The sequence below is a fragment of the Mustela putorius genome, unplaced genomic scaffold (genome assembly GCF_011764305.1).
Source record: "Mustela putorius furo isolate JIRA1106 unplaced genomic scaffold, ASM1176430v1.1 tig00000228_pilon_pilon_pilon, whole genome shotgun sequence".
NCBI lineage: Eukaryota > Metazoa > Chordata > Mammalia > Carnivora > Mustelidae > Mustela > Mustela putorius.
Window position 1 is genome coordinate 34,743,957 of NW_025421322.1, and position 25,848 is coordinate 34,769,804.

At 41.3% G+C, this 25,848-nt stretch overlaps 1 protein-coding gene across 3 annotated transcripts in view; it reads left to right on the plus strand.

Annotated features, from left to right (window-relative positions):
* Window positions 1-25,848, plus strand: part of KHDRBS3 (KH RNA binding domain containing, signal transduction associated 3) — a 186,628-nt gene that overhangs the window by 47,964 nt on the left and 112,816 nt on the right. For all 3 annotated transcript variants that reach the window (XR_006606195.1, XM_045078157.1, XM_045078156.1), the window contains exon 2: window positions 16,513-16,631. Coding sequence is in view for 2 of the 3 variants with exons in the window: in XM_045078157.1 (XP_044934092.1) it covers window positions 16,513-16,631 (119 nt within the window). In the remaining variant the exon portion in view is untranslated. The remainder of the gene's footprint in view (window positions 1-16,512; window positions 16,632-25,848) is intronic.

Consider the following 25,848-nt stretch of genomic DNA (forward strand, 5'->3'; position numbering starts at 1 on the left):
TCCAGCCAGGGCTCACCTGGGCCCTTGCCGCCGGTCCCCGACGCTCGAGTCGCTCTCGCAGGTTGTTGTGGACAGGCGTCTTGTACACGGTCTCTCTTTGAATTTCTACCTCGACCAAGTGAGATGATAGGTGAGCCCCGTTCTACCGGTAGGGAAATGGAGTCTCAGGGAGGGTAAAGCACTCCCCCAAGTAGAGCATTTGCTTCAAGTGAGTCAGGACAGATGTGTTCAAGCATCTTCAGCTTCATGTGTGGGCCACCCTGGTGTGACCCTGCCCGGAGCCTTCCCAACGGGGGCACCACTTCCCCTGCTCCGGTGGCTGACCGCAGGAGAATCGGGAGTTACTATGTCTCTAGTTTCTCTGCAAGTCTTCGTTTGCTAATTAAATTAATATTTAAACTTTTCGTTGAAGTTTTATTAGCCTTCTCTTCCTATATACTTCTGCTCACATGAATATGCAGAATATGGGATGTGTGGGAGGTTGGAATTTGCTGTGCGCGGTGCCGAGGCCTGGCATGTAGCGTAGCTGCAGAAGTAGGTGTCGGCATCCCTGGTTGATCGTCAAGCGGACGGGGAACCCTCTGACTTTTTTTTTTCCCTTTGTTTACGGTGTCATCATGTAAGCAAGTGCTGATCTGTGGTTTGAACCCTTGTTTTTATTCGTTTTTATCACATCAGGTCTCACTAAATTAAGCTCTTCTTTCCATATTATCGTTAATTTATACTCTTATTACAAGTGTCAGAAAGCTAGACAGTTGTGTTCGTCTGGAGGTTGTAGGTTAATATGCTGTTCTGGGAGCGCCATAAGCAAAAACAGGTGACAAATAATAACCCGAGTAACCATTCACTTGGGGATATTTTTGAGTTTTCCTCTAAGCAACTTAATTTTACGTTCGTTTTATGCTCATGTTTTGGCTTCATTTGTTCGCAAACCTGAGATCATGGAATTTAAAGGACTTGGCTGGTTGTAGCATTTGCACGTAATACCTGTGATAGAGTTTCTTTGTCAGAGGCATAATTAACAATATGATTTGTACATCTACTGCCTTCTGGTATTCACAACACAGTTTGTAAACTTAATTAGTTCCTGGAATAGCAAATGTTTTGAAGATGATAAACACTTTCCCTCTGAATAATGCGGTGAATGGTTATATATTCATAGGAATTTACTCTGTGTTCCTCAAATTAGAATGTGGGTAGGTGTGCTTCTGAAGGTAGACGTCACCTGCATCGCGCATTCCCAGATTATATTGTGTTCTGTGCTTTTCACAGGGGAAATCAGAAATTTAGCTCAGATAATTCAGCCTCCAGGATATTCATTATGGCTCCACTGTATAGAGAACATCTATGCTAATGCCATTACAGAGATGCGTTTTTCCCAGCTCTGCTGTGATCTTTATGGTACAGTCGGGGTGGAGTGGGGAAGGAGCTCGCCACCGCCGTCCTGCTTCCCAGCCTCTGCTCTTCGCCCTCTCAGACCTCTCCGAGGCCAAGGCAGTAAGACTGCACTCTCCGCGGGTGACAGAGACGCCGCACAAGTAGACTGTGTGCCCGGGAAAGCTGTCTGGCCTTTTCTTCGGGGCCTCATTACCATTAACAAATAACCAGTCTAGAATTTAATTGAGTTTCCAAGCAGTACGGAACTAGAAAGATCAAATTAGAAGCGGTTCAGTGCCATTCGATTAGCAACTCCCAACCCCAGGTGTCAGGGGCAGATCCCAGAGGCCCGGGTTTCTCCCCATTTTTGTGTGTGAGGAAATGAGGCCTCAGGGAGGGTCAGGGAATTGCCGGAGATGCTCTGGTGGTCAAGCCCAGGCTACCCTTCCAGCCCTGTGCTTCCTGCCACTCCCCTGCCTGTTTTGTTCTCGGTTGGGACCCTTGAGGGTCCCAGTGAGTCAGACCCTCATCCATAGGGCGTGGGGAGCTGAGGAAACTTGGAGGAGGAGCTCCATGGAGCTGGGACCAAGGCCCCGTCTGTGTGTTACTAAGGGAGCTTGACAAGGGAGCTCAAGGGCCGGGACTTGGGCCTCTGAGTGGAGGGTCCTGGCTTGCTGAGGAAATAGAGTGAGTGTGGCTCTGGGACGGTGGGGGAACCGCCGTCACGGCTCAAATTGGAAACCGCATGTGGACATGCTGCCAAGAACTGGAAGCCAAAGGGGGAAGAGTCAGCGCCCTCAGTCTCTCCTCAGGCAAGTCCGCATCCAGATGGAGAGACCGCCGCAGGGACAGTTGGTTTATAGAAGTGAGAGACAGACAGGTGCCTTTCGTTTGGGTTAAGTAAACCTGTGGGGATTCTCAAAACTTCATCAGGTCCGGTTGTGCTCTCCGTCAATGTGGAGCATACCAGCGTTCTCTGTCATTCACTCAATAGATGTTTTCAGCGCATACTGTATTTTTGGTGCGGAGAACTAGGTACTGGGGTGTGTGGTGATGAAGAACATAGTTTTGTGTGTGTAAGAGCTGATCAGGTAGACAGATGATAAGGACGTGTGTAAATCTCAGGGTTGAAAAGAACCTCCCAAGTTCAACTTGCCGTCCGATGACAGAACCCTCTTTGTGACGTTCTTGTCTGGTCGGCTCATCTATGTCGGGGCGGAGCTCTGTAGGTGAACTTCAGTCTCCCGAAGCTCACTAGTCATTAGTCTCTTCGTCTTTCTGATGTCTACCTTTCAGTCCTAACTGTACCACTGGACTTTGTCCTAATCAGATCTAGCCCCAGTGTGTGACATACAGAAATATTTGTATGTACATTCTGTTTTCTCATGAGTTATGACGTTATCCTTTAGGATAAGAATTTTCAGTTATTTCAGCTGGTTTTCCCAGGCAGCACTTTTCAGCTTTTCCCCATTATTTCCTGCCTTACAGAGTCTTTTTAGAAGGAATGACTATGGGAGAAAAAGCTTCTCCCTCTCTCATGAGTCAGTGATGTTTAGGGTCCACTGTGTATCCGTGTATCCGGCAGCTGCTACACGAATTGGGTGATTCTTGAAGCTGGTCTAGAGGAATGCTTCTCTGGATTCCTGGCCGCGCTGCTCCCCTTCATGTTCTCATCTTAGTTTGTTCATCCGTTTGTAGACTAGAACAACCAATTATCCCACCTCCAGTGACAAAGACAAGAGACTAGAAGACTGTCAGACATCAACCCAAGGTAGTAATTGCTGGTTTTAGTCAAAGTAAAGCCCTGTATCCGTCCTTCGATCCTGTCTCATTTGCCCGGACAGGCCATGTAGGCCAGTTCTGGAAAGTAGCAAGTAATCTGTATTTTCAGCCTTAAAATGAATCAGTCAGTTGTCAGGAGATTTGACAAGTGGAACCCACTAGTGTGCATAATTGCTTAACTAAATTCTTTTTGGTTGAAAGACAAAATGAAAACAAACAAATGCAATTGACTGGCTTTACCCTGGCTGATTTTTTTGGTAAGATCCCTAGAGGATTTTAATGCACATTTTGCTTTAGAAAGTGAAGATCTATACCCTGCTTGACAAATACCTTTAAGAAAATTCCCAGTGGGAACGTCCACTGTGAAGAGACGGCATCTGACTCCTCTAAGGAGAAGCCATGACAAAATTTAGGTGGAGAATGACCTCGTGTGGGTAACTCTTCCCACTTTCTGCTGGCCTGGGAAGCCTGTCCTCATTTCCAGTGAACTGTATGTATCTGTGTTGGCGTGTTCCTGTCCTCAGAAGCTGGGACCGTTAAAGTGCTTCCAGATTCATTTTTTTAATCAGTGTCTTAGCTTCCATGATGATGAAGTTTGAGTGACAAAATGTTTGTCTCTGCTATTACTGTATTTTGTTTTTAAAGTATTTTATGCCTGTTTGGCACTTTTCAGGTATCTTAGAAGACATTGAATTATGAGGGAAATAGCAGTATTTTTAGGTATCTTTTATGTTTTATATTAATATTAAGCTATGTTTTTTTTTTGTTGTTGTTTTTAGCTGTGTTCATTATTCTAGCATATACCATGGTTTTGTTAATATACTTTTAAATAGTGTCAGAGTAGATGTGGTCTTTGGAATCTTGTTGCAATTCTTGATGTGCTATTAATTTTTTTGTATTCTTTTTATAAAAGTGACCCTTATCAGCTTAAGAAAAATATGATTTAATATCTTAAGGATTGTTTTCTCTCAATTACTCTTTTTGCTGTGTAAATAGAGACTGATTATGATTATAAAACTGGCTTAAAAATGTCTATCTAGACATTGCATGATTATATCCTGCTTTGAATTTATTTTGAATAGTCCATCATAGCCACAGAGTCTGTATTTGGAATTTCTAACCAATAGAAAATATTCATTGGTAATCTTATTAGATATGAAAGTAATAGCAAAATGCTTGCATTATATGGTTGTTATAGGATATCATTAGTACAGTCATATTTCTATCTCCAAGTGTGGTAATGCCAGCAGGATAAATGAGAAAGACACTGAATCTTCACACAAAGGAAATGGGTTTTATAATGAGTACAGTCGGAACAGAACTAATCTCTTTCTTGGATCATTACTTCACCTAATCATAAAACCTTTTTAAATTCAAATCCTTGCAGGGTTCTAATTGGTGACCTCTGGAGCCTGATAATTGTTTAAGATAGCTGGTCTTTTGCAGTATACTTAATGATGTTTGCAATTAAAAGTGAGAAATGTGGTGTAACCCTCAGGCAGGTAGAACTAAAAAGTAGAGTTTCCTTATTTCAGTCTTTAGTACTTATTCCCATCCTCCCTTTCAGTAGTTAGCAACTCAAATCATTATTAACTTGAATTCACCTCAGGTAGTGTTTTCTGCATTTAGTCTGTGGGTTTACCCAATCTTCATTGGACAGATGTCTTAGGTTCTATCAAGAATGGTCCCGAAGCATATGGAGCAGCCATGGTACTGGTCTGTTTGGGGAGGCAAGAACTCCTAGCCTCTCCCTGCCTCCCTTGTTCGGGTGATTTAAGTGGAAGCTGAACCATTCTTTGTAGCCAATGCCAATAAATTCTTCTGAACTTTCTTTGCTACCAGATGAAAATGGGTCGATAGAAGTTTGCCAGCATTCACCTTTAGAACTGGTAAAACCGTGGGTGAGCCAGAGCCCTGGTCATTTGTTGTCTTCACCACTCTGCATAGCAGGAGGCTGGAAAAGAGTTTGCTCTGCTGAGCATTTATTATGTTTTTAACTCCCTCTGTTGCTTCTGTCGTGTTCCTCAGTAAACAGTGGGCATTCCGTAGATGCAGCTGACGGACTGTTCCTATAACATTCTGTTCATTTATTGATGGTGGAATTTAATCTCTTGTGCTTACCTGTTGGCTTGGAAGGTTTTGTTTGGTTTTGAAGCCGAAGTTGTATGGTAATTTGCAAAAGAAGCAAAACCTTTGAGAGTCCATAATCCTGCAGTCCGTTGTCAGCTCTGCTGCTGATCGGGTATAAGGGAAAAGAGGGTGAGGATCGTGGCCCCATCGCTCTGAGGAGTCAGGGGCAGTGACTGGAGGTAGAGCCTCCAGTGTGCTGTCTCGCGTGTAGGAACTCTTTTAACTTGTTAGACACCTTCTACCAGTTTTAGGGGCATCTCAGCTCTGGTTTACATGCTTTGGTCTTTATTGTTTTAAAATTGTGAGGGGGGAAAATTCTTTTGTAAGTTTATTTTGAAAAGTGTTAGAATTTAGAACCAAAATCCAGTCACCTACTGATTTCTGAAGGTCTTTGAGTCTTTCCCCTTGAGGCACTGAATTGATCATGCTGTATCTTCGTATGATGGTTTTTTTCTTTGTTTGGTGAGTGACTGCATATATTTCAGGAGAAATTGAGATGCCAGTGCATTGGAGATGCCAGTGCATTTTTCTTTCCTTAAAAAAAATTTGACAAAATGTTCATAATAATTCTGACTAGTGCTCAGAAGTTACCTGGATTTGATTCTTTGGAATCTTATAGCTCTTGTTTAGAATCCTATAGCTTTCACAGATTCTTCTCGAAATCCATTCTGTAATGAGATACTTGTAAATCAATCATTGCAAATTAAACACTGTGTTAAGTGAGAGATGCTAGACTATATTTATTCTATATGTAATAGTTTTTAAAGCACTGTGATAAACCTTATTTCTTTTGATATTTCAATAGCTTGGTGGCTTTCTGCAAAAATGAAATAATCCAAAGCATTTTTTTTTTCTCATTCAGAGTCAAGGTCCCTGTGCTACAGTAGTACCAGAAACTGGAGTGAGCATAGCTTTAGGAAGAGGTGAACGATGGTTGGGATCCTGAGTCGGGACTATGTTTGGGACCTCAGCTCTGCCCTTGGAGGTCTCTAAGCAGCTCTTCCCTTTCTGTACAGTGAAGATCACAGCTGCGTCGCTGCAGTGTTCCATGGATTAACTACCTGGAAGAGAGCAGATAAATCCCGGCGCCTGTATTACTGCTATACTTTTGTCAATTACCTATGATGAGTAGAAGGAATTCCTCCCTTCCTCTTTATCAACCTTTCTTTCTTCTTGGAGCAGTTTGACTCTCCTTTCTTTCTATATATGTTTTAAGCTTATGTGTTGTATATATACTTAAGGATATTTGTGCCTAAACATCTGTTCTGTCTTTATAAAAATAGTTTACTTCCAAACATTTGTAATATTTAGAGTATTGGCTCTTGTCTTGCTTCCTGGATGTTGTGTGTGTGTTTATGACGAGTCTGCCCATCCTTGTTAGACAGTGATAACGCATCTCAACGCTGCGGTGCCGTTTATTTCTGTTTATGGAAGATGATTTGCAAGATCATGAGCTGTATGAATCAATCCAGTCTGGGAAGGTTTAGTGTATTCAACTCTGGTTTGAGTCTAATAGGTATTCAGTTAGGTTTGGATTACTTAAATAATTCTTTAGTGAAAACATTTGTCATGTTGGAAGTTAAAAAATTTCTTTTCAGACCAGCAGCCACAGTAATGTTTTAGTAATCTGTCAAATAGAATTTGCAGTGGCCTTGAACACTATTTATAACATCTTTTAAGATCAGCTTCACTCCTCCAGCTGGGCTCTTGTGTTATTTTGAACTGGGTTTCTGCATGTCAAGCATGTAGTGATTCTCCTCCTTGTATGGGCCGAGTCCTGTCTTGCCTGATTGGTCTGTAGAGGGTGCGATGCTTGGAAAGGGCCTCCCCTGGCTGCATTTCTGTCCCCACTCGGACTTTATTGTGCAGGCTGGTTGGTGCTATTTATCAACACTTTTGTGACCCTTTTAAGTGATTTTTTTACTAAGTTACTTTTATTTAGAGAGGGAGAGAGAGAGAGAGAGAGCGCGCACATGCATCAGCGGGGGAGGGGCAGAGAGAGGAGAGGGAGACTCTCAAGCAGGCTCCACCCAGTGCCTAGCCCAAGGTGCGGCTCAGGTCCACGAGGTCATGACCCTGAGCTAAAATCAAGAGTCAGTTACCTAACTGACTGAGCCACCCTGTACCCGCTAAGAAGCTCTTAAACAACTAGTAAGATGGTTTTGACCCTCGATAGACCTTGCTGTCAATCCTGACCAAGTCCTCATTACCTAACTTCTGTCAAACTTGTTAACCATTTGAACCCTCAGGTCTTACTCTGTAAAGTGGACATGATAGATCATGATTTGGTAGAATAAAGAGAGGCTGTAAGTCAGACAGAGCCCTGTACCTGGTGAATGATTATCAGTCGAATAGTAACAATAATTACCTCGTGAGTACTGGTGGAAGTGGCCCCTGAAACGGCTGTCATGACTGGTCAGCCTTCGGCTGTGTGATGTTCCATGTGGTAAGCTCATGTGGAAAGGAGACATCAGAAGTTCTTTTAACGACTCGTTTGGTTTTTCCCGAAGACGGAGGGCCGGAGAGCTGCCCTTTGCCTTGCCACGTCCCCTTTCCAGCTCTCCTCTCTGCTCTGTGCCCAGGGGCCCATGCGCAGGCCCGACGGCGGTCTTAGCAGACACTCCTGTCCTCCGGCCTGTGGCTGGGTCGGTACCTGCCCCGTGGAAGGCCCCGCGGATGACTGTCGGGAGGGAGAGGTGAGGTCAGGGCGCTTGTTCTCTATGGCTTCTTCCCTGTCAGGTCACCGTGAGTTGTCTGGGTCCCTCCGTGGGAGTCTGTGACCCCTGTCAGGCTGCCCTCGCCAGCCAGCCTCCTTCTCTGCCTTCCCTTGCCCCCTCGTGCTTCATGTCTTGGGGCAGTCACCCCTCCTTTGCTAGGTAACCCCGGAGTGCTGGACCATTCTTTGTTGCTCTTGTTGTAGATTCTCTGCACCTGTAATACATTGGCCCTTAATTAAAGCTGCTTCAGATTACCCCGTTTGAATGCCATGTGTTCCCTTCTGGAATCCTCTCTTTTGAGTCATTCACCCAGGGAAAGAACAGAAGCTCTAGGAATAGGCAGAGTTGCAGAGTCTCAGGGTTTCTAGTAACAGTTTCTGACCTAAAAGATCAATTCCGTATGGGCTCAGCACAGGAATGTGTGGGTTTGTTAATGCATTCTTTCATTGGCCTTGTATAAAGAATGCATTTTTTCCTCTATAGAAACACTATGTGCTATGACTCCAGTGGGTTGTTAGCCAGATAAAATGTTTTAATGACCCGTAGATGGAGTATGTTGGGAAAGTGTCCTCATTCAGAGTCCTCAGTTTGAGTCTCAATGATGTTGCTCACATTTGTATGATTTTTAGAAATGCATTTTCAAACTTCCGTCATGTGTAAAATGTGAATAATGCTCACCGGTCCTGGAATATTGTCAGGGTGATGGAGACAGAGCAGCAAAAAGACTGAATAAAAGGCAAGGCCATAAGCACGTGTATTTTAATGATGAGTTCTTTTCACCGTCCAGTCTCACAGCGTGTGTGTGGGAGCCCTCGCCACATTCCAGGCATCATGGAAGGGATTGAAAGGGGGTGGCTGACAGTCTGTTGGAGAAGCCAGACAGGAAGTAGCAGGTTAGACCTGTGGTAAGCATCATGCTAGAATGCTGTGTTTTTTTGGCTAACTGGTCTGGGAATTCAAGGACAGCTTTTCCAAGAAGTAGAATTTAGTTGGCAATACCAAGAGAAGATACCTCAAGGCAAAAAGCCTACACAGTGTTCCAGTCTTAGAGACCACATGTAGAGACCAAAAGCCTACATGTGACACGGTGGATGAGGTGCATTAGAAGCTGTGGACAACAGTGGGTGTTATGGGTTAGGAGAAACAGCATGGGGACAGGAGCACAGATTCCTCCTGTGTGTTTTCTCTGATTGCATTTTCAGTAAACTAGATGGTTTCTCTAAATATGAAGACTTTGCCTCTGACAGCATTCATATTTGTCATCTGTCCACGTCAACTATAAATAAACTGTCTCTGTTTCCATGCCACACATTCTCTGTATTCTGCTCCCAGCTCCTAGTCCCTGTCCTCACAGTGGTTTTTCATCCCAACAGACTGCTTTATTATCTAGTTGTGTTTTAACCTGCCTCTTTCTCTCTCTCTTTCTTTCTCTTTCTATCCCATCCATGCCACTTGCTCCTGAGTGGCCAGGATGGCCTTCAGGACATCTTCCATCACAACACCTCCCACCTGACTACCCGTAGTAGCTCCCTATGCCTGATCTGTTAAGATCTAAGTTTTGGCCTCCGGAACCTGGCCTGCCCTTTGATGCTCTTGCCCTCACTTCTCTGTGCTGACCCTCGTCTCACCCTGTACCCGCCCCATCCTTCTGCAGGAAGCCAGGACTTGGAGTCAGGAAAAGGAGTTCATGCCTAAGCTTATTCCCTGACGGGCTCTGTGATGGCAGGGTCTTGTCATCCTTACTCGTCTGATCTATTCCATTTTGTACTGTTTGAAGAGAGAAGGGAAAAATAGGTTTTGCTATCTTAGTAAAACTTCTATCGACTGTACAGTCTGACTCTTGGAATGAGCGAATGGAACTCGTGTTACACAGGGCTACTCACCTTCAGTGAAAAATTTATTTTCTTGCCTGACAAACTCCATTCCTTGCCTTGGAGCTAGCTTTTCAAATAATTGCCCAAATTCCAAAGCTGCCAGTCGCTTTCCTGCAGCACTGTGTGCGTTGTATTCTCTGTTTCCATGCCACACATTCTCTGTATTCTGCTCCCAGCTCCTAGTCCCTGTCCTCAACATATCAGAGCCCAGTTAGTCCTTGCTTTTGGGTAGGTGACTCACCTAAGGGAACTGCTCACCTGAGTGAACTTATTGCATTTAAAAAACCGGATTCTCAAATAAAATGTTTTACATGTAGTTTTCGGACATCTGCCTGTTGCTTCAAGTGGAATAAGCAGCCCAGGTAAATTCCCCTACAGTTGCATTAAAATAACACAGGAGTGAATAACTTAAAATGAATGATCAAGAGAGAGTAAGGCTCTGGGTTACTAGCCAAGATGCAAAATATAATCATGGCCCTTTCTTTACAAATTTTTATTCTATTCTGTTTATTTTCAAAAATTTTATAAAATGTTTAGAATTTTACTTTTATGTAATTTAAATGGGTGAAATATTCATGTTTCAAAAATTTTAAACAGGGGCACCTGGGTGACTCCATTGTTAAATGTCTGCCTTTGGCTCAGGGTCCTGGGATGGAGCCCTGCATCTTTCTGCTCCGAGGGAAGCCTGCTTCTCCCTCTGCTACTCACCCTGCTTATGTTCCCTCTCGCTGCCTCCTCTCTGTCAAATAAATAAATATTTTTTTAAAAATGTCAAACAGGGGTGTCTGGGGGGCTCAGTGAGTTAAAGCCTCTGCCTTCAGCTCAGGTCATGATCCCAGGGTCCTGGGATCAAGCCCCACATTGGGCTCTCTGCTCTGTAAGGAGCCTACTTCCTCCTCTCTCTCTGTCTTGCCTCTCTGCCTACTTGTGATCTCCGTCAAATAAAAAAATAAAATCTTTAAAAAAAAGTGTGAAACAGCATAAAAGATAAAGTCCTGTTTATTGTCACCTGATTCCCTCCTGTCTGTTAGTTATCAATGTTGCTAGTTTCTTATCTGTAACTGGAGGGGTGTTTTCTGCGCATATACAGGCAAATACAAACATATGTTGTTGTTTCATTTTACACTGTTTGTCTGTGTGTCTGTGTGTACTCAGCCATGTATCTGGTGGAGCCTTTTGCTATCAGAACAGAGAGTTCTTGATCTTGTAAAGTAGCTGTCTGCTATTTCATAGTGCATGTGTGTCCTAGCTTCTGTAGCCAGGTTCCTGTTAATAGACCTTGAGACGATTTTCAGTGTTTTGCTATTAAAGACAATGCTGGAAGCTTTGTACATAATATTTTACGTTTAAGCATGTCTGTGGGTGAATTCTTAAAAATGGAGCTGCTCGGAAAAAGGAAGATATCAATTTAAATATGCTTGATTCTGTGAGAGAATTTAAACTTTTTTTTTTGAAGATTTGTTTGAGGGGGAGAGAGAGCCAGGGGAAGGGAGAAGGAGAGAAACTCTCAAGCAGACTCGCCAGAGAGAATGGAGCCTGTTGTAGGGCTTAATTCCAGGACCGGAGATCATGACCTGAGCTGAAATCAGGAGTCAGATGCTTAACTGAGAGTCACCTAGGTGCCCTGAATGTAAGCATTTTTAATGAGAATTTATGGTGTTCAAATTATTTAATATTTTAAATGAATAACTGAAAATTTAACACATGTAAATCCAAAGATAATTTGGCTGTTTTGTAGAGGATTATCGGACTTGACTGTATTTGATGGGCTAAAATAAAAAGGTAAATGGCCATTGCTTAGGAAGCTCTGTAGTCACCCAAGGCAAAAACAAAAAGGAATGAACAAATAAAAATTACATTGTAAAAAAAGAAAGACATTGTAACTGACCCTAGACTTCTGGGATGACAGAAATGTGATGTCCATGGTTTGTAGGAGTGCTTGAGTGGTTAAGCATCTGCCTTTGGCTCAGTTCCTGATCCCAGCATCCTGGAATCAAGCCCTGCATCGGCCTCTTTACTCACTGGAAAGCCTGCTTCTCCCTCTCCCACTCCCTCCTGGTTGTGTTCCCTCTCTCTCGCTGTGTCTCTCTCTATCAAATAAATAAATAAAATCTTAAAAAAAAAAAAAAAGATGTCCTTGGTTTGCAAGCCTAACATTATAATCCCCTACATTATCTAAAACCTAATCACACATTTGCTTATTATTTCGGAGCTGGGAGATGTCACTGGTACACTGCACTGTGTGGTAACAAATGTAATCTGGGGATTAGTAAAAGTCAAATCCCTCATGCATTCGACCTCAGAAACCGGATTGGATTTTCTCTATGGTTGGCCTTTACTAGCTACAGTTAACTAAGAGGTCATATCCACCTTGTGGGGGGTCAAGTACCTTTCCTTCCCTACAGAAGTTGAGAGAGGTGGTTGCATGGGCTTTGGAAAATGAAACTCCCAGGAAGGGAGAGGCGTAAATACCGGAAAGCTGTTCCTTGATTTCATACCTCATTTTGTACAATCCCCCTCCCCCTGATTTTTTTTTTTTTGCATTGTATTTTATGGGACTTAATGAAAACATGAGATTACTTACAATCCTCAGTCAGGTGGAAATTACAAAATTGTTGATTGAATGAATAGTCCCTAAAAAGACCACAGAAGTTTTGACCAGATTTGAATTTGGTAGCTGGAAGGTCTGGGGAAAGTACAGTAGCCGTGATTTAAGCCAGGCATGTTGGACCCCCCAGGACTGGGGCTCCCTCTGCCGCTGCCGCTGTGCAGTCTGCTGGGTCCTTTCCTTGCAGGCCAGCACGCTCGTGGAATGGCCTCAGGTCTTCACAATTTTCAAATAAATCTTACACAGTGAAATACTTTATTTTAACATAATTCCAAGCTTACTTAAAGTAACAAGATATTTTAGCAACAGAACATTTTCAAAGTTGATGGTCTAGAGAGGAAATTAGATATTTTATATATTTTTAAAAATTTTTATTTTCCCTTCCAAAATCATAGGTGTATCTCAAACTTTAATGTAACATATTATAAAATACATATTTTTCTAATATTTTAATCTTTATGATTTTATGTGTTGCTTAAAATGTTTACTGTCACTGATGCTAGGAATAACATTTGAATGCTGACTCTGAAGTTACATGTTGTCCGTATAAGTGCTCAAAATCATAAAAATGCAGTGTTATCTGAAAATAGATAATTACACCTATTTTAACATTTATGTATGTTAAAAGTTCTTTTATTCTTTCTACAAATTATATCTAATTTTGTTGAATCTTATATGCTAAAGGCATTTCCAACTGTAGCATAAATGCATAAATAAAAATGTGGAATTAATTTTCTTCTAATTAAAGCTGAAGTCATGAATTATTACACTTGGTGGAGCAGATGGCCTGTGACTTATTGTTCTTTACCGAGGAAAATGGAACTAGTTTAGCTCACGTACACGAGTCCTCCAGGTTTAAACCCCATGTGTGTGCGCACGCACCTGCAACTGTGTGCTTATGTGTTCCTGGAAAACTTCTGAAAGAGGGTATGATACTGTTACAGTCCTTAACCTCTGGAGTATGGGTGTGGGAGGACCCTCTTCTTTTGATTTTGTGTCCTGTTATACTGTTTTAAATTTTTACCATGTATATATTTCATTTTTATAGGAAAAAATTCAAAGTACCCTTAAAGGTATTTTCAACAACAGTAACAAGAATCATCTAAGTAAATCTTTGCATTTCACATTCTTCTACCTTCCTGTACATTGTTCCCATACAGATTCTGTTTAGAATCCGTTTTCTGGATGAAAACCTAGGATAATACAAGAAAGCAGACCAAAGAATCGGTTTATTTGGAAGTTTAGTATTTTCTTCTGGGCTTTTCCTGCTTGCCTCCATCCCCCCGCCCCCCCCCACCCCCCCGCACTTGTAATCCTTTTTGTGTAGTGTCTCCTGACACCAGCCCGGTCTCCAGCACCAGCTGGCTGTCCAACAGCTCCATCCAGTTCAGTTCTGACAGTGGCTCCTGGAGTTAGGGGAGCGGACACCCCCCCCCCAAACAAGGAGGAGGGCTGTGTCCCGCAAGAGTGCCCTCACTTCAGACATAGCTGCGGATGGGGTGCCTGGGCTACCCACACTGCCGCCTGATGAGCTGCAAGCGTGGGGTTTCCACGACTCAGCCTCAGGTTCAGGAATGTGCTAGAGCAACTCTCGGACGCAGGAAAGTACTCTACTTCCCATTATGGTTTGTTCTAAAAAATACAAGTCTGAAAGAGCCAAACAGAAGAGGTGGTGTGGAGGCAAGGTGTTGGGGATGGACGCGGGTCTTCCCTGCCCTGTCTCGGCACTCCACCCTCCCAGACCCTGTTGTTGAGGGGGTTTATGGTGTTTTTATTATGTGGGCACAATTGACTAAGTCATTGATGATTGAACTCCTTCGAGCTCCTCTTTTCTCTCCACGGGTGGGAGTGCTGAATGTGCCAGCTTGGCACTTGCTTGGTTTTTCACATGGTTGGTTATTCTGGCAGCCAGCTCCCTCTTCCTCCAAGTCATCTCATTAGCATAAAGGCCTGTATCGTTGAAAGGGGCTTGTTAGGAATGATAAAGTGCACTCCTGCCTCTCAGGAAACTCGTAGGGTTCTGGGAAATCTGTGCCAGGAACCTGGGACAAAGACCAAATATATATTTTATTATGTCCCACATATATACTGACTTTTTACCGTGCATTGTGAAAGAAAAAATTATTCTGATACTTGTTAAAATAGAAAGGACGACTTTATTCCGGACTATCATGATAGGTGACAAGACGGTTTTGTGGAGAAGAGAGATCAGGTTCAGCTCTGAATACAAGCAAGACAATTGGGCGTTTAGCTCTGAGGAGCAGATGGAGGTGTGGGGGGCGGGGGAGGGGAGGCATCAATGCCATTGGGCTTCTTAGTGGTGACTGAAGTCTCCAGTCAGCAGAGCCTCCATGTATCCTAAGGTGCCATGACAATTTTATTTTCTATCTTACATGACATAAAAAATGGTGGGAGAGACGGAAGTGGCACACTGTCTTTATGGCCAGGCAAAACTGGAGGTAAATCCTGCCTTTGCTATCAGCAAAGTAACCTTTCAGAACTTCCTGTTTGCCAACTCTTATAAGGATTGAATTATGTCATGAATGTGGCACATATTAAATTCTTAAGTAGTCCTAACCCAACAAGCAGAACAAGTGAATATGTTTGCCCCTTTATACACCAGGTGCCATCTTTGGGTCTTCTCCATGCTGTGGTTCCCTTCCCTGAACCTGCGTATCTTGTGGTCCTTCTGGAAGGAGCAGTGTGTGTACGCATTCATTCAGCTCTCAAGACACCTGCTTGTGTACCTCTTGGATGGCCAGATGCTGTAGGCAGCAGCGTGAGGAAACAGCATCTGAAATGTTCCAGGGGCTGGGAGGTGCACGGGATATGTGTTTAGTGGCAGATGTTTATTGGATGAAGAGACAGATTTTTACCTAAGAGAGATTTATGTTCTGGTGGGAGAGTATTTTGGTCCACTCGGCCTGTTCTCACAGAACACCAGAGGCTGGGGGGCTGATGAACAACACAAATTTATTTCTCACAGTTCTGGAGGCTGGAAGTCTAAGACTCACACACCTACAGATCTGGTGTCATGTGAGGGCCCATCTCCTAGTTCTTTGACAGCAGGTCTCTTGCTGTCCTCATGTGGCAGAAGGGGTGAAGGAGCTCCATGCATAGAGTTTCTTTCATAAGGCACTAGTCCTTCTCCTGAGGGCTCCACCCTCATGACCTAATTACCTCCCGAGAACCCCCCACCTCCTAAGACCATCACGTTGGGGATTAGGATTTCAACCTGTGAATGGGAGGTTCCAGACATTGTCTGTAACGGAGATAAATTATGGAGGCACCACATTTTCTTTTCAAGAGGAGTCCTAGTAGAGTTGTATATAAAGTGTTTTCTGAGCATCAAGGTGGCAGTGATTGATTCCTTCCTGCCTGCCTCATTGGTGAAAGGGATTGTCACACATTAAAAGATAGTATTCAGTGTTCCTGAATCTTGAAGGAGGTATATGACATTGAAATAATAACATTTCAGGCAGCGAAAAGAACATTAATGAAGACATGAATGTGTAGTTGATCCGTGTCACTTATGAGAAGGGTAGATTTGGTTGGGGAGGTCAACGCACAAAGTTGTGTGGGACTTTTCATGCCATCATAAAGAATCAGTGCCTGTGGTGTAAGCCTCGGAGAACCAGAAGCTAATGGATAGGGATGTCAGTACCTGGTAACACTGAATGGAGAATGTTTTCTGACTCTTCTCAATGGTTTGAGCAGCCTCTCACTAGGATTCCAGAAGGCCCCAAGAAACTTATTTTTGTGTCTGTTTTTTTAGCTAGTTCATTGTTCCGTCCATTAACGTGGGCTGTTGAGATTTGACTTTGCAGAGCCATGGTACGTGCCTTTTTTCTGCTGGTGAAGGAGGTTTGATAAAGTGGGAAATAAGCCGTTACTTGAAAAACTCCTGTTGATTGGATAGTCCATATTTCTGTACTTGATTTCATGCCACAATAATGCTAACAAGAACTTCCATCCTCTGGGGTTTTAAATCAGACACTTCATGGTTATCTTTTTTCTTCCACAGAAATAGAAAAGTTTCAAAAAGGAGAAGGCAAGGATGAAGAAAAGTACATCGATGTGGTGATTAATAAGAACATGAAGCTGGGACAGAAAGTGTTAATCCCTGTAAAGCAGTTCCCTAAGGTAAGACAGCGAGGTTTGCAGGTTGTGGCAAACCTAATCACAAGGGAGCAGATACTGAGTTTATGTTCTGTTTGATATTTTCTTGAGGTCTTTTCCTTTAGCATAGCCCTCCCCTACCTCATACCGACACAGGCACACTTTTAAAGTTAATTAAAAATTAAAAACTTACTTAGTGATCTTATCTTTTTCTGTTTGACTTTAATGTGAGTTAGGGAGCCCTAAAGAATTATGCTTCTGAATCATCCTAGTGATGTGACTCTGGATAACCTACATAACTTCTACTTTAATTTCTTAATTTGTAAGATGAGGTTGGATTGTTAAGAATTAAATAAGATTATCCATATTAAACGCTTAGCATTGAGGGTAAATACATGAATGTTCAAAATGTTATCTACTCTGCTTCTCTGTTCCAGAAAAATGTTATTTCTCATTTATTGCAAGCGTTATGTCATTGAACATAATTACAATAGGTGCTTTAAAGTTTCTATCTGATTCTAAATCTTGGCATTTTAAGTTTGGCATGATTTGATACATTGATACTCTATCTTATTTTTCTCTCTGGTGAGTGTTCTTGGGCATGTTTTATGCATACTGTTACGTACACTGGTAGTCCATTACTTTTGACTGCTCAGTAGTAGTCCATTATCTGAATACACAACAATAAATTTATTCATTCATTCACCAGGGCAGTTTTCAGTTTCAGGTTATTATAGATTAAATTACTGTGAACATTTTCATACAAGTTTTCATACATTTTCATACATTTTGTGTTATGTTTTTATTTCTTTTGAAAGTAAATATATTTTACTCAAAAATATTTTTTGAGTAAATATACACGTAAGATTTAACTTGCTATATATTTAATTTTCCAAGAAATTGCCATACTTTTCCCCAAAGCAACCATACCTTGTTGCTTTTCCAGGAACAGTGCGAGCCAGTTGTAGTGGCTCTGTATTCTCATCAGTGTCTGATGTTCTCAATCTGTTGAATTTTTGACCATTTGGATCATATGTTGGTATTTTCCTGTGGTGTTTATTAGCATTTCCCTGATTAGTAATGATGTGTCCATTTCATGTACTTACCGGCCCCTCCTTTAACTTCTGTTTTCGAAGTGTCTTTTAAGGTCCTTTGCCTATTTGTAAACGGTCTGCATGTCTTCTTGTCATTGAGTTGTAGGAGCTTTTCTAAATGTCCCAAAATAAGTCCTTCATTAGATGTATTTTGTGAATATTTGGCTCAGTCTCTGGCTTTCCTCTTATTTTCTTCATAGTGTCTTATGATCTGTAGAAGTTTTTAATTTCCTGATGTCTGTCTACTATATCAAGTTTTCTTTCCTCTTATGATTATTACCTTCTGTCGACTAACAAATCTTTGCCAGCTTCAAAGAGATGCTAGAGTTGTTTATAAGTTATAAAGCTAGTCTCCTGTGTTTCTCTAAAAGCTTTACCATTATAGTTTTTACTTTTAGGTCTATGATACATTGCAAATTGCTTTTTGTTTATGTTGTGGTGCAGAGGGTTCAAAATTTATTTTCTCTCCATGTAGGAATCCAGTTTTTCCAGTACCTTTTGTTGAAAAATGTTTTCCTCCCATTGATGGTGTTAGCACCTTTGATGAAAATTACATAACTGTGTAAATGGGGGTCTGTTTTTTGCACATTCATTTTTGTTTCATTCATCTATTTATGGATCCACATGCCATTACCATACTGTCTTCATTACTGTAGCTTTTTATAATAAGGCATGAAGTTGAGTGATGCGGTCCCTTCAACTTTGTCCTTTCTTTTTAAAGACTACTTATATAGAGGTCCTTTTCAATTCCATGTAAATTTAAGGATTATTAAGTTTCACAAAACATTCTGCTGGGATAATGATTACAGTTGCACTGTATTGATTAATTTATGGAAATACTACATCTTAATAGCATTGAGTCTTCTCTTTCTTGACATGGTGTATCTTTCCATTAATAGATTTTTATTTATTTTTTAATTTTTTTCTATTAATAAATTTTTAAATTGCTATTAGCATTTTATACTTTTCAGGGTAAAACTCTTAGTTGCATTTTGTTAAATTCATTCTTAAATCTTTTTATTTTTTTTTGATATTATTGTACAATGGATATTTTAAAAGTTTATTTTCCATTTTTTGCCTTCTAATAGAAAATTAGAATATTGACTTTGCATTCTGCTACCTTGCCAAATTCAATTGTTTTCATGAGTTTTTTTATAGATTACTTAGGATATGCTGTGTATACAGTCATATCACCTACAAAACAGTTTACTTCTTTCCCTCCAATTTTTATGCTTTTTATTTATTTACCTTACATTATTGTATTGGCTAGGATCTCTGTGTAATGCTTGAGTACAAGCAGTGAGATTAGGCCTTCTTTCCTTGTTCCCAGAATGGAAAGCATTAAGAGTGGTAACAGCCAGGGGGTTTTGTAGATGCCCTTTGTTAGGTGAAAGAAGTCCCCTTCTGTCTCAGTTTTGCTGAGAGATTTGATCCTGACTAGGTGGTGAATTCCGTTGAATGGCCTTTTCTGTATCTATTGAAATGAACGTATAAGATTACTTCTTTATACTGTTAATATAGTGAATTTAATTGATTGATTTGTCTAAATTAAACCAACTTTGGATTCGTGGGTTAAACTCTACTTATTATTATCTCTTATATATTGTTGGGTTCAAATGCCTATATGTTCATGGGCAATACTGGCCTATAATTTTTTTTCATATATAACATATTTGTCAGATTTTGATATTAGTGTTATGCTGGTTTCATATAGTGAGGAGTATTCCTTTCCTTTTGTTTTTTTTTAACCCCAAAGAATTTATGTCAGTCTGATGCTGTTTCATCCTCAGTATTTGATAGAATTCACCATTGAAACCCTTTGAGCCTTCAGTTTGATGGTGAATTCAAAGTCTTTAATTGTCTTTAATTGACATGGTGTGCTAATCAGATTTCCATTTCATCTTTTGTGGTCTCCCCCCCACCCCCTGACAAGAGATTTATCTATTTCATCATAATATTTTAGCTATTACTTTTTCAAATATTTTTATGCCCCTTTCTTTCTCTACCCTTGGAAACCAGTTACACGTATGGTCACCATTTTGATATTCTCAGAATGGTTCCTCTGTCTCTTTTCTCTATTCCCCTCTCCCTGCCACATTCTTCAGATCGACTTATACTTCTGAATCTTTAATTCATGGATTATCTCTTACATTATCTTCATTTTTCTGTTAAGCCCATCAGATAAATTTTTATATCAGGTATTGTAACAATCTGTTTCAGAATTTATTATTTGATTCCTATACAAATATGTATGTGCAAAAAATGTTCTTTCTCTTCTGGGATTTTCTGCTTTTATTCATTATAGGTGTTACATTATTTTGTGTTATTGAGTCAAGATAAAATAGGTGCTTTAAAGTCTCTAATTCTAAAATCCTAGTCATCTTGGATTTGGCCTGAATTGATAAACTTATCTTGATAGTCAGGCATAGTGTTCCAGTTTCTTTGTGTGTCGAGTAATTTTGGATTGTACCCTGGGGGTGGTGAGTGTTGTGTTATCAAGACCCTGGATTCTCTTGTGCTGTTTGAGGAATGTCAGTGACTTTGGATTCAGACAGCAGACTTGTTGAGTATAGTGCACATCTCAGTTCAGTTCTTTTCTTAGTTTGACTTCTGCATTTGTTTTTGGCAACAGGGTCCTAGGGGTCAAGATTTGGGCAGATTTTTACACAAATTTAGAGCCCCCCCCCCCCCCCCGAGTCTCTGACTCTATCTTTCCTAGTATCCCTCGCTCCCATTTCGGCACTGTGGTTGCCTCAGACTCTGCCACCCAGGCTAAAAACTCTAAACCAGTAAATTTGTCCAGGCCACTCTTCCAAGTCTTGACTCCCTTCCAGAATCCCCTTGTTTTTAATCATTCTCCAAAGGCTTCAGACAATTGGTTTTTGTATTTTGTCTGGAGTTTAAGAATTTATAGTTGTTGTCTATAAATGGTCATCCTGTTAGGGGCCTACACAGCCATACTTGCAGAACTGAAGATACATATTCTTAGAAAAGAGAAAACTATGTTGTGAACATTTCATAGACAGATTCATTACTAAACACACCTTGGCTTACAGAAACCTTATAAATTGACCACTATGCTTGATACACTATATGCAAAATATGCAGTAGATAGAAAGATGAACACTCTTCTTGTCCTTAAATAGTTCATAGTCTGGTAGGAGATTAATCTGGAATTAATACTTTGTGATTATGAGCGAATATATGAAATAAAATATGGGTGTGAAAGTACCTGAAATAAAATCTCAAATATTGTTTTTCACTGTCAGCTTTGATGAGAATGGGGGCAGACAAATTATAATTTGTGTGTCTAACAGAGAGCAGAGTCTGTTTCAAGTACATACAATATCTGAAGTAGGCTGCTTAGAATTCCACTGCTTCCAGAACGCTGAGAAAAGAGATTTCTGCTTCGCCAAATTGAGCCTGGGAGTTTCAAGCCAGACTTTTGTGAAGGCTAATCCGGCACTTGCAGCCATTCCAAGAAGAAGCTTTCCTGCTGGTGTCCGTGTGTAGAGCAGCTGAAGGAAGCTGGGGACGGTGGGCAGAGCGGTGGTGGGCACCCAGTTACCTGACACGACGGGCCTTCAGCTGCTGGGGCAAGAGGGCAGTGCTGTTTGTGAAAGTCCATCCAGTGAGGGGTTTTCCATTAACTGAATATTTTCTCTCAGTGAACCACTTGGAACTCTTTCGGGGGACAGCCCTGGACGTAGTGTTTTCAGAGCAGAGCTCAGGTACATTCGCGCCAGAGCTTGTAAAGTGGGAAACTCAAAGTAAACACTGTCTTATGGGGTGTTTTTTAAGACCTAAAGCTGTAGTAATTGTTTTCCAGAGTTTTCCTGTGGAGAAACCCTTACCCTTGGTCCTGAGCGGCGGCTGATGCGCCGTAGGTGCCAAGTCCGCGTTGGAACCGGGAGGGCCTCTGAGGTTTCCCTGTTACGTTGTGTTGTTGTCGCTGTTGTCGTTTCACACATGGCTGAATCCGTCCGTCCACTCCTACTCCTAACATGAGCAGCCTGACGTCCGGGAGATGGCATGAGGGGCGCACGGGCCGGGTGCTCCGGGCAGGCAGAGAGGAGGGGCGTGTGGACTCGGGGAGAGGCCGTCCCGGAGCGGCCGTCTCTGAGGAGGCTGGCTGGGCCTGGGTGGGAAGTCAGTCAGGGCGAGGTCGCGGGGCGGCCGTGACAGGGAGGCCCAGGGCAGAGAGCAGCTGCGAAATTATAAGCCATTTTACTTGGCGAAACAGGGCAATTTCAGTAAGAAGTGCGGATTTTTATAGAGTAGTAATAGTAATAGTGACCAGAGAGCGGAGCTCGGGGTAGGGCCGGCCAGCGCGGGCTGCGGCGGTCCCACAGGAAGTGACGTGTGAGCGCGCGGCCGGATGCGGGCTTCTCCAGGCGCCTGGTGCTGGCAACCGTCCGAGCCGCGCTGGGGCGGAGCGGCGCTGGGGCGGACTCCGGGCCATGGTCGGGAAGACTGGCTCTCCGAGGAAGTGCGATGCTGTGCTGCTGCGGCCCGGTGTCTGCTACAGTGAGGCAACATGTAAAGCAGGGGACAATCCCAGTTGGACGGTTATTTAGGGAAAACTTAAAAAGACACTTGACTCTAGAGCAGATGCTATGTAGAGGGTAGGACCATGTGCCACTGTCTGCTTTAGGTATCCGTACTTCAAGGTTCAGCAAGTTGGTGCATCTTTTATAACTGGCATAAAAAAAGATTGCCATTTTGGGGGGAAAATGGACCTGCAATTGTTAATTTGGGAGAGACCTTTGAACAGTGATTGTTAAGATTTAGGGTACTGAGTTAAATTCTGTCAGTTTTAGTTGTAAGTTTGAGTTAGATTTATTAATGGTCTTAATCTGCTAGTTGTTTAATCTATTCTAATATATGCATACTAATTATATATGCATACTATTCTAATATATGCATACTATTTTCAAGTAGCATTATATTAATCAACATGGTTTATTACATTGAATGTCTTCCTATTATGACCATATTTTGAATTTGATTTATATCCTGTTTCACAGAAGCTCTTAGGCTAAGGGTCTTAAGAGAGAGAACAGAGAAGTACTTACAGAAACATGTTCCGTCCTGGAGTTTGAATTAAAGCTCAAAAAGACTTTTCTTTTTAAAAGTTGGTTTGTATTTTTTGCTTGTAGCCTGTTGCAGATAAGTAAAAGTCTGAATTTACTACAGGGTAGAAACCTATTTCATAGAAATCTTGATGGGTTTAAAAATTTCGCACAGTCGTATTTTGACAGTTATGTTGGTATGTTAACACTTGCCTTTTATGTGACTCCTAATTGATTTTCAGAGACATATACTATTTTTCCAGAGGCTCAGTGTGAAAATAATGTTTATTTTTTGTGTCCATTTGGTAGTTTATCTGTAGAAATAACGTGATAGCATACTTGTGTGTATGGTACTTGTATGTATGTATGTTAGGTACCATTACAAAAGTTGATGTTGGTGTTGTGGGGATTTTGAAACTTGTTGACATCAAGGAAGGCTGATACTAAAAATTCTCTTCAAGACACATGTATTTGATATGATAAGTTGCGATTAGTCTCCCTCCTGCTATGCATTAACTTTTGGGACACCATGATAAAGTAGGAAGGTCACTCTGGACTCAGGGAATGTACTAACCTGTAAGGCTGCTGTTTGACCATGAACCATCCAGGTCAACCTCCCTCCATCTCAACAGCCCACACCTCTCAGGGAGCTGAGAGCCATGTGGTCGCAGGTAGAGATGGAGGGGTACATCTGCAGAGGCTGTTTTCCCCACTATTGTGATCTTGTGACACATTCTGGTGTCATGATAATTAGAAAGTTATTTAAATTGGTATTTGTAAATATGATAGCAACTCAAAAATATTATGAAGAAATTTCAAATCTTATGCTGTGACTTTTCCTTTGTTCTCTTTAAATAATTTTCTAATTCTTTATAGATTGGTTTTTCTTTATAGTTCTTGATTATTGACCGGGAAAGTAGCACTTAAACCAAGTTTAGATTTGTTAAGTGGACTCCAAAACCAGCCAGGCATAAATTACGGGGCTTCTGAAAGAATTTGTGTTCCTGGGGCCACCTGGGTGGCTCAGTGGGTTAAGCCGCTGCCTTTGGCTCAGGTCATGATCTCAGGGTCCTGGGATCGAGTCCCGCATCGGGCTCTCTGCTCAGCGGGGAGCCTGCTTCCTCCTCTCTCTCTCTCTGCCTGCCTCTATGCCTACTTGTGATCTCTCTCTGTCAAATGAATAAATAAAATCTTTAAAAAAAAAAAGAATTTTTGTTCCTGGAGAATATTATTTATGTTCCTGAAACATAGAACCAAATTTTATTACTTTAATTCCTCCTCTTCTTGGCAAACCTACACCTTCTCCTGTGTTCTTATTTCACTGAATGACAACACACATACATACCTAAGTTCCCACGCCTGAAATTGGTGTGTGATTTTTGTCTACCAGCTTCTACTTGATTTACCTCCTCCCCCTCCATTCTTGAAATGCCATGACTTTTACATTTATTATTTTTACTTCCTCAATTAATTACAATTCATCTCTATGTTTGTATTCTATTACTACTCCTTAATTTATGCTGTTGTCCCTTGCCCATCTTATGTAACAGGCTCTTATCCAGATCAGTTTCTTGCCTTTAGATTCATAACCTCACAGCCAGAATGTTGAAGTCTGGGAGTTTCTGGTTAAAATTTCAATCTCATTTTTGGATAGTTTGCTTTTTCTAATTTGTTTTGTCATCTGCCCTCCCAAGGAGTAGAACCCAGCCTTGAGCAAAGAGAGATAAAAAGTAATGTAGATTATTTCATATTGCACATTATTTGTGGATGCCTGTATGTATGGATTTTGCCCATATAATCTCCTGGAGTTCTTTGTACGTTTCATTGATTTTTAGAGTTGCTGATGTCTAAATAAGTTGAGCTCCTTGCTGTTTAGAAGTTCAATACTATGTTAAAGTTACAATCAATGTGACAACACCAAATAATCTTCACTACCAGTAATACTTAGTGATTTGCAGTTGGCAAATTAATAAACTTAAATAATTATTTTTATTTGTAGCTTTAATAGATCACAATAATTTCTGCAGCAAAGAAAATCAATAAAAACTGTGTTGACTAGTGCCATTTGTCCCAGGATAAAATAAATTTTAATTCCACAAGTATTTCTTGAGAAACCGTTACGTAAGAAAAATGGTGACTCAACTATGGGTCCCAGTTACTCCCAAAGGATTGATACTCTAATAGGAAAAACAGAGTACATTTCACTAAATAATATGGGGTAAATACTAAATTAACGTAAGAGGTAGACAGACACTACAAGAATTTAAACATGTAAGAGAGCTATTTTTGGAGAAAGAATTACAGACGGAATTAGATTTAGTCTCTAAGTGTAAGTTCAGGATGTTAAATAAGTAGAGATCAGAGGGGTGGGCAGAGTAACTATTGAGCCAGAATGATTTAATTATGGGAAATAGTAGGTTGTAGCAGTCACTGGAATGATGCCAACTAGTCTGGATAGCCTTCAGTGCTGTACTTGGGCATCAGAATTTTACCTAGCCCGGAGGGAGCCCTGGAAGACTGATGACACTGAGACAGACAACTAGAATGTATAGGGGAAGGTGTTCTATATTCTGAAAGAACTTACTCTTTAAAGTCCTCTTAAAATTTAGGAATGATTGATTTAAACACAAGTTTGGAATTTAAACAAGTTTGGCATGACTTTTATTCTTAGGAAATTCATCTATGTAGAGATGCCATGGAGTCAGTACTCCAAAACTTGACTTAGTTACTAGCTCTGCTAAGAATCAAGCATGTTGTTTCTGAAACATCCACTCCTTCATGTGGATGCTGTGGTCCCGAGTCTGTTAATAGGTTTAAAGTTGTTTGGAGTTTGGCATTTATGACATCGATTTAATTCAAATAAGATGAGTATTCTGAATATCAACTAAAATGTGGATTTATTTAACTAACCATTGGGTTAGTGGTTACATTATTGGAATCTAAAATGGCCCGTAGAGCTAATAAAAGTAGTGATCTGGTCTTTCCTTTCCAGCGAAGGCACGTAAGATAAATCTTGTACATTCTTTACTTTCCGTTCTTGCCCTTGGGTGGGAATCAGAGGAGTGTAGAGATTAT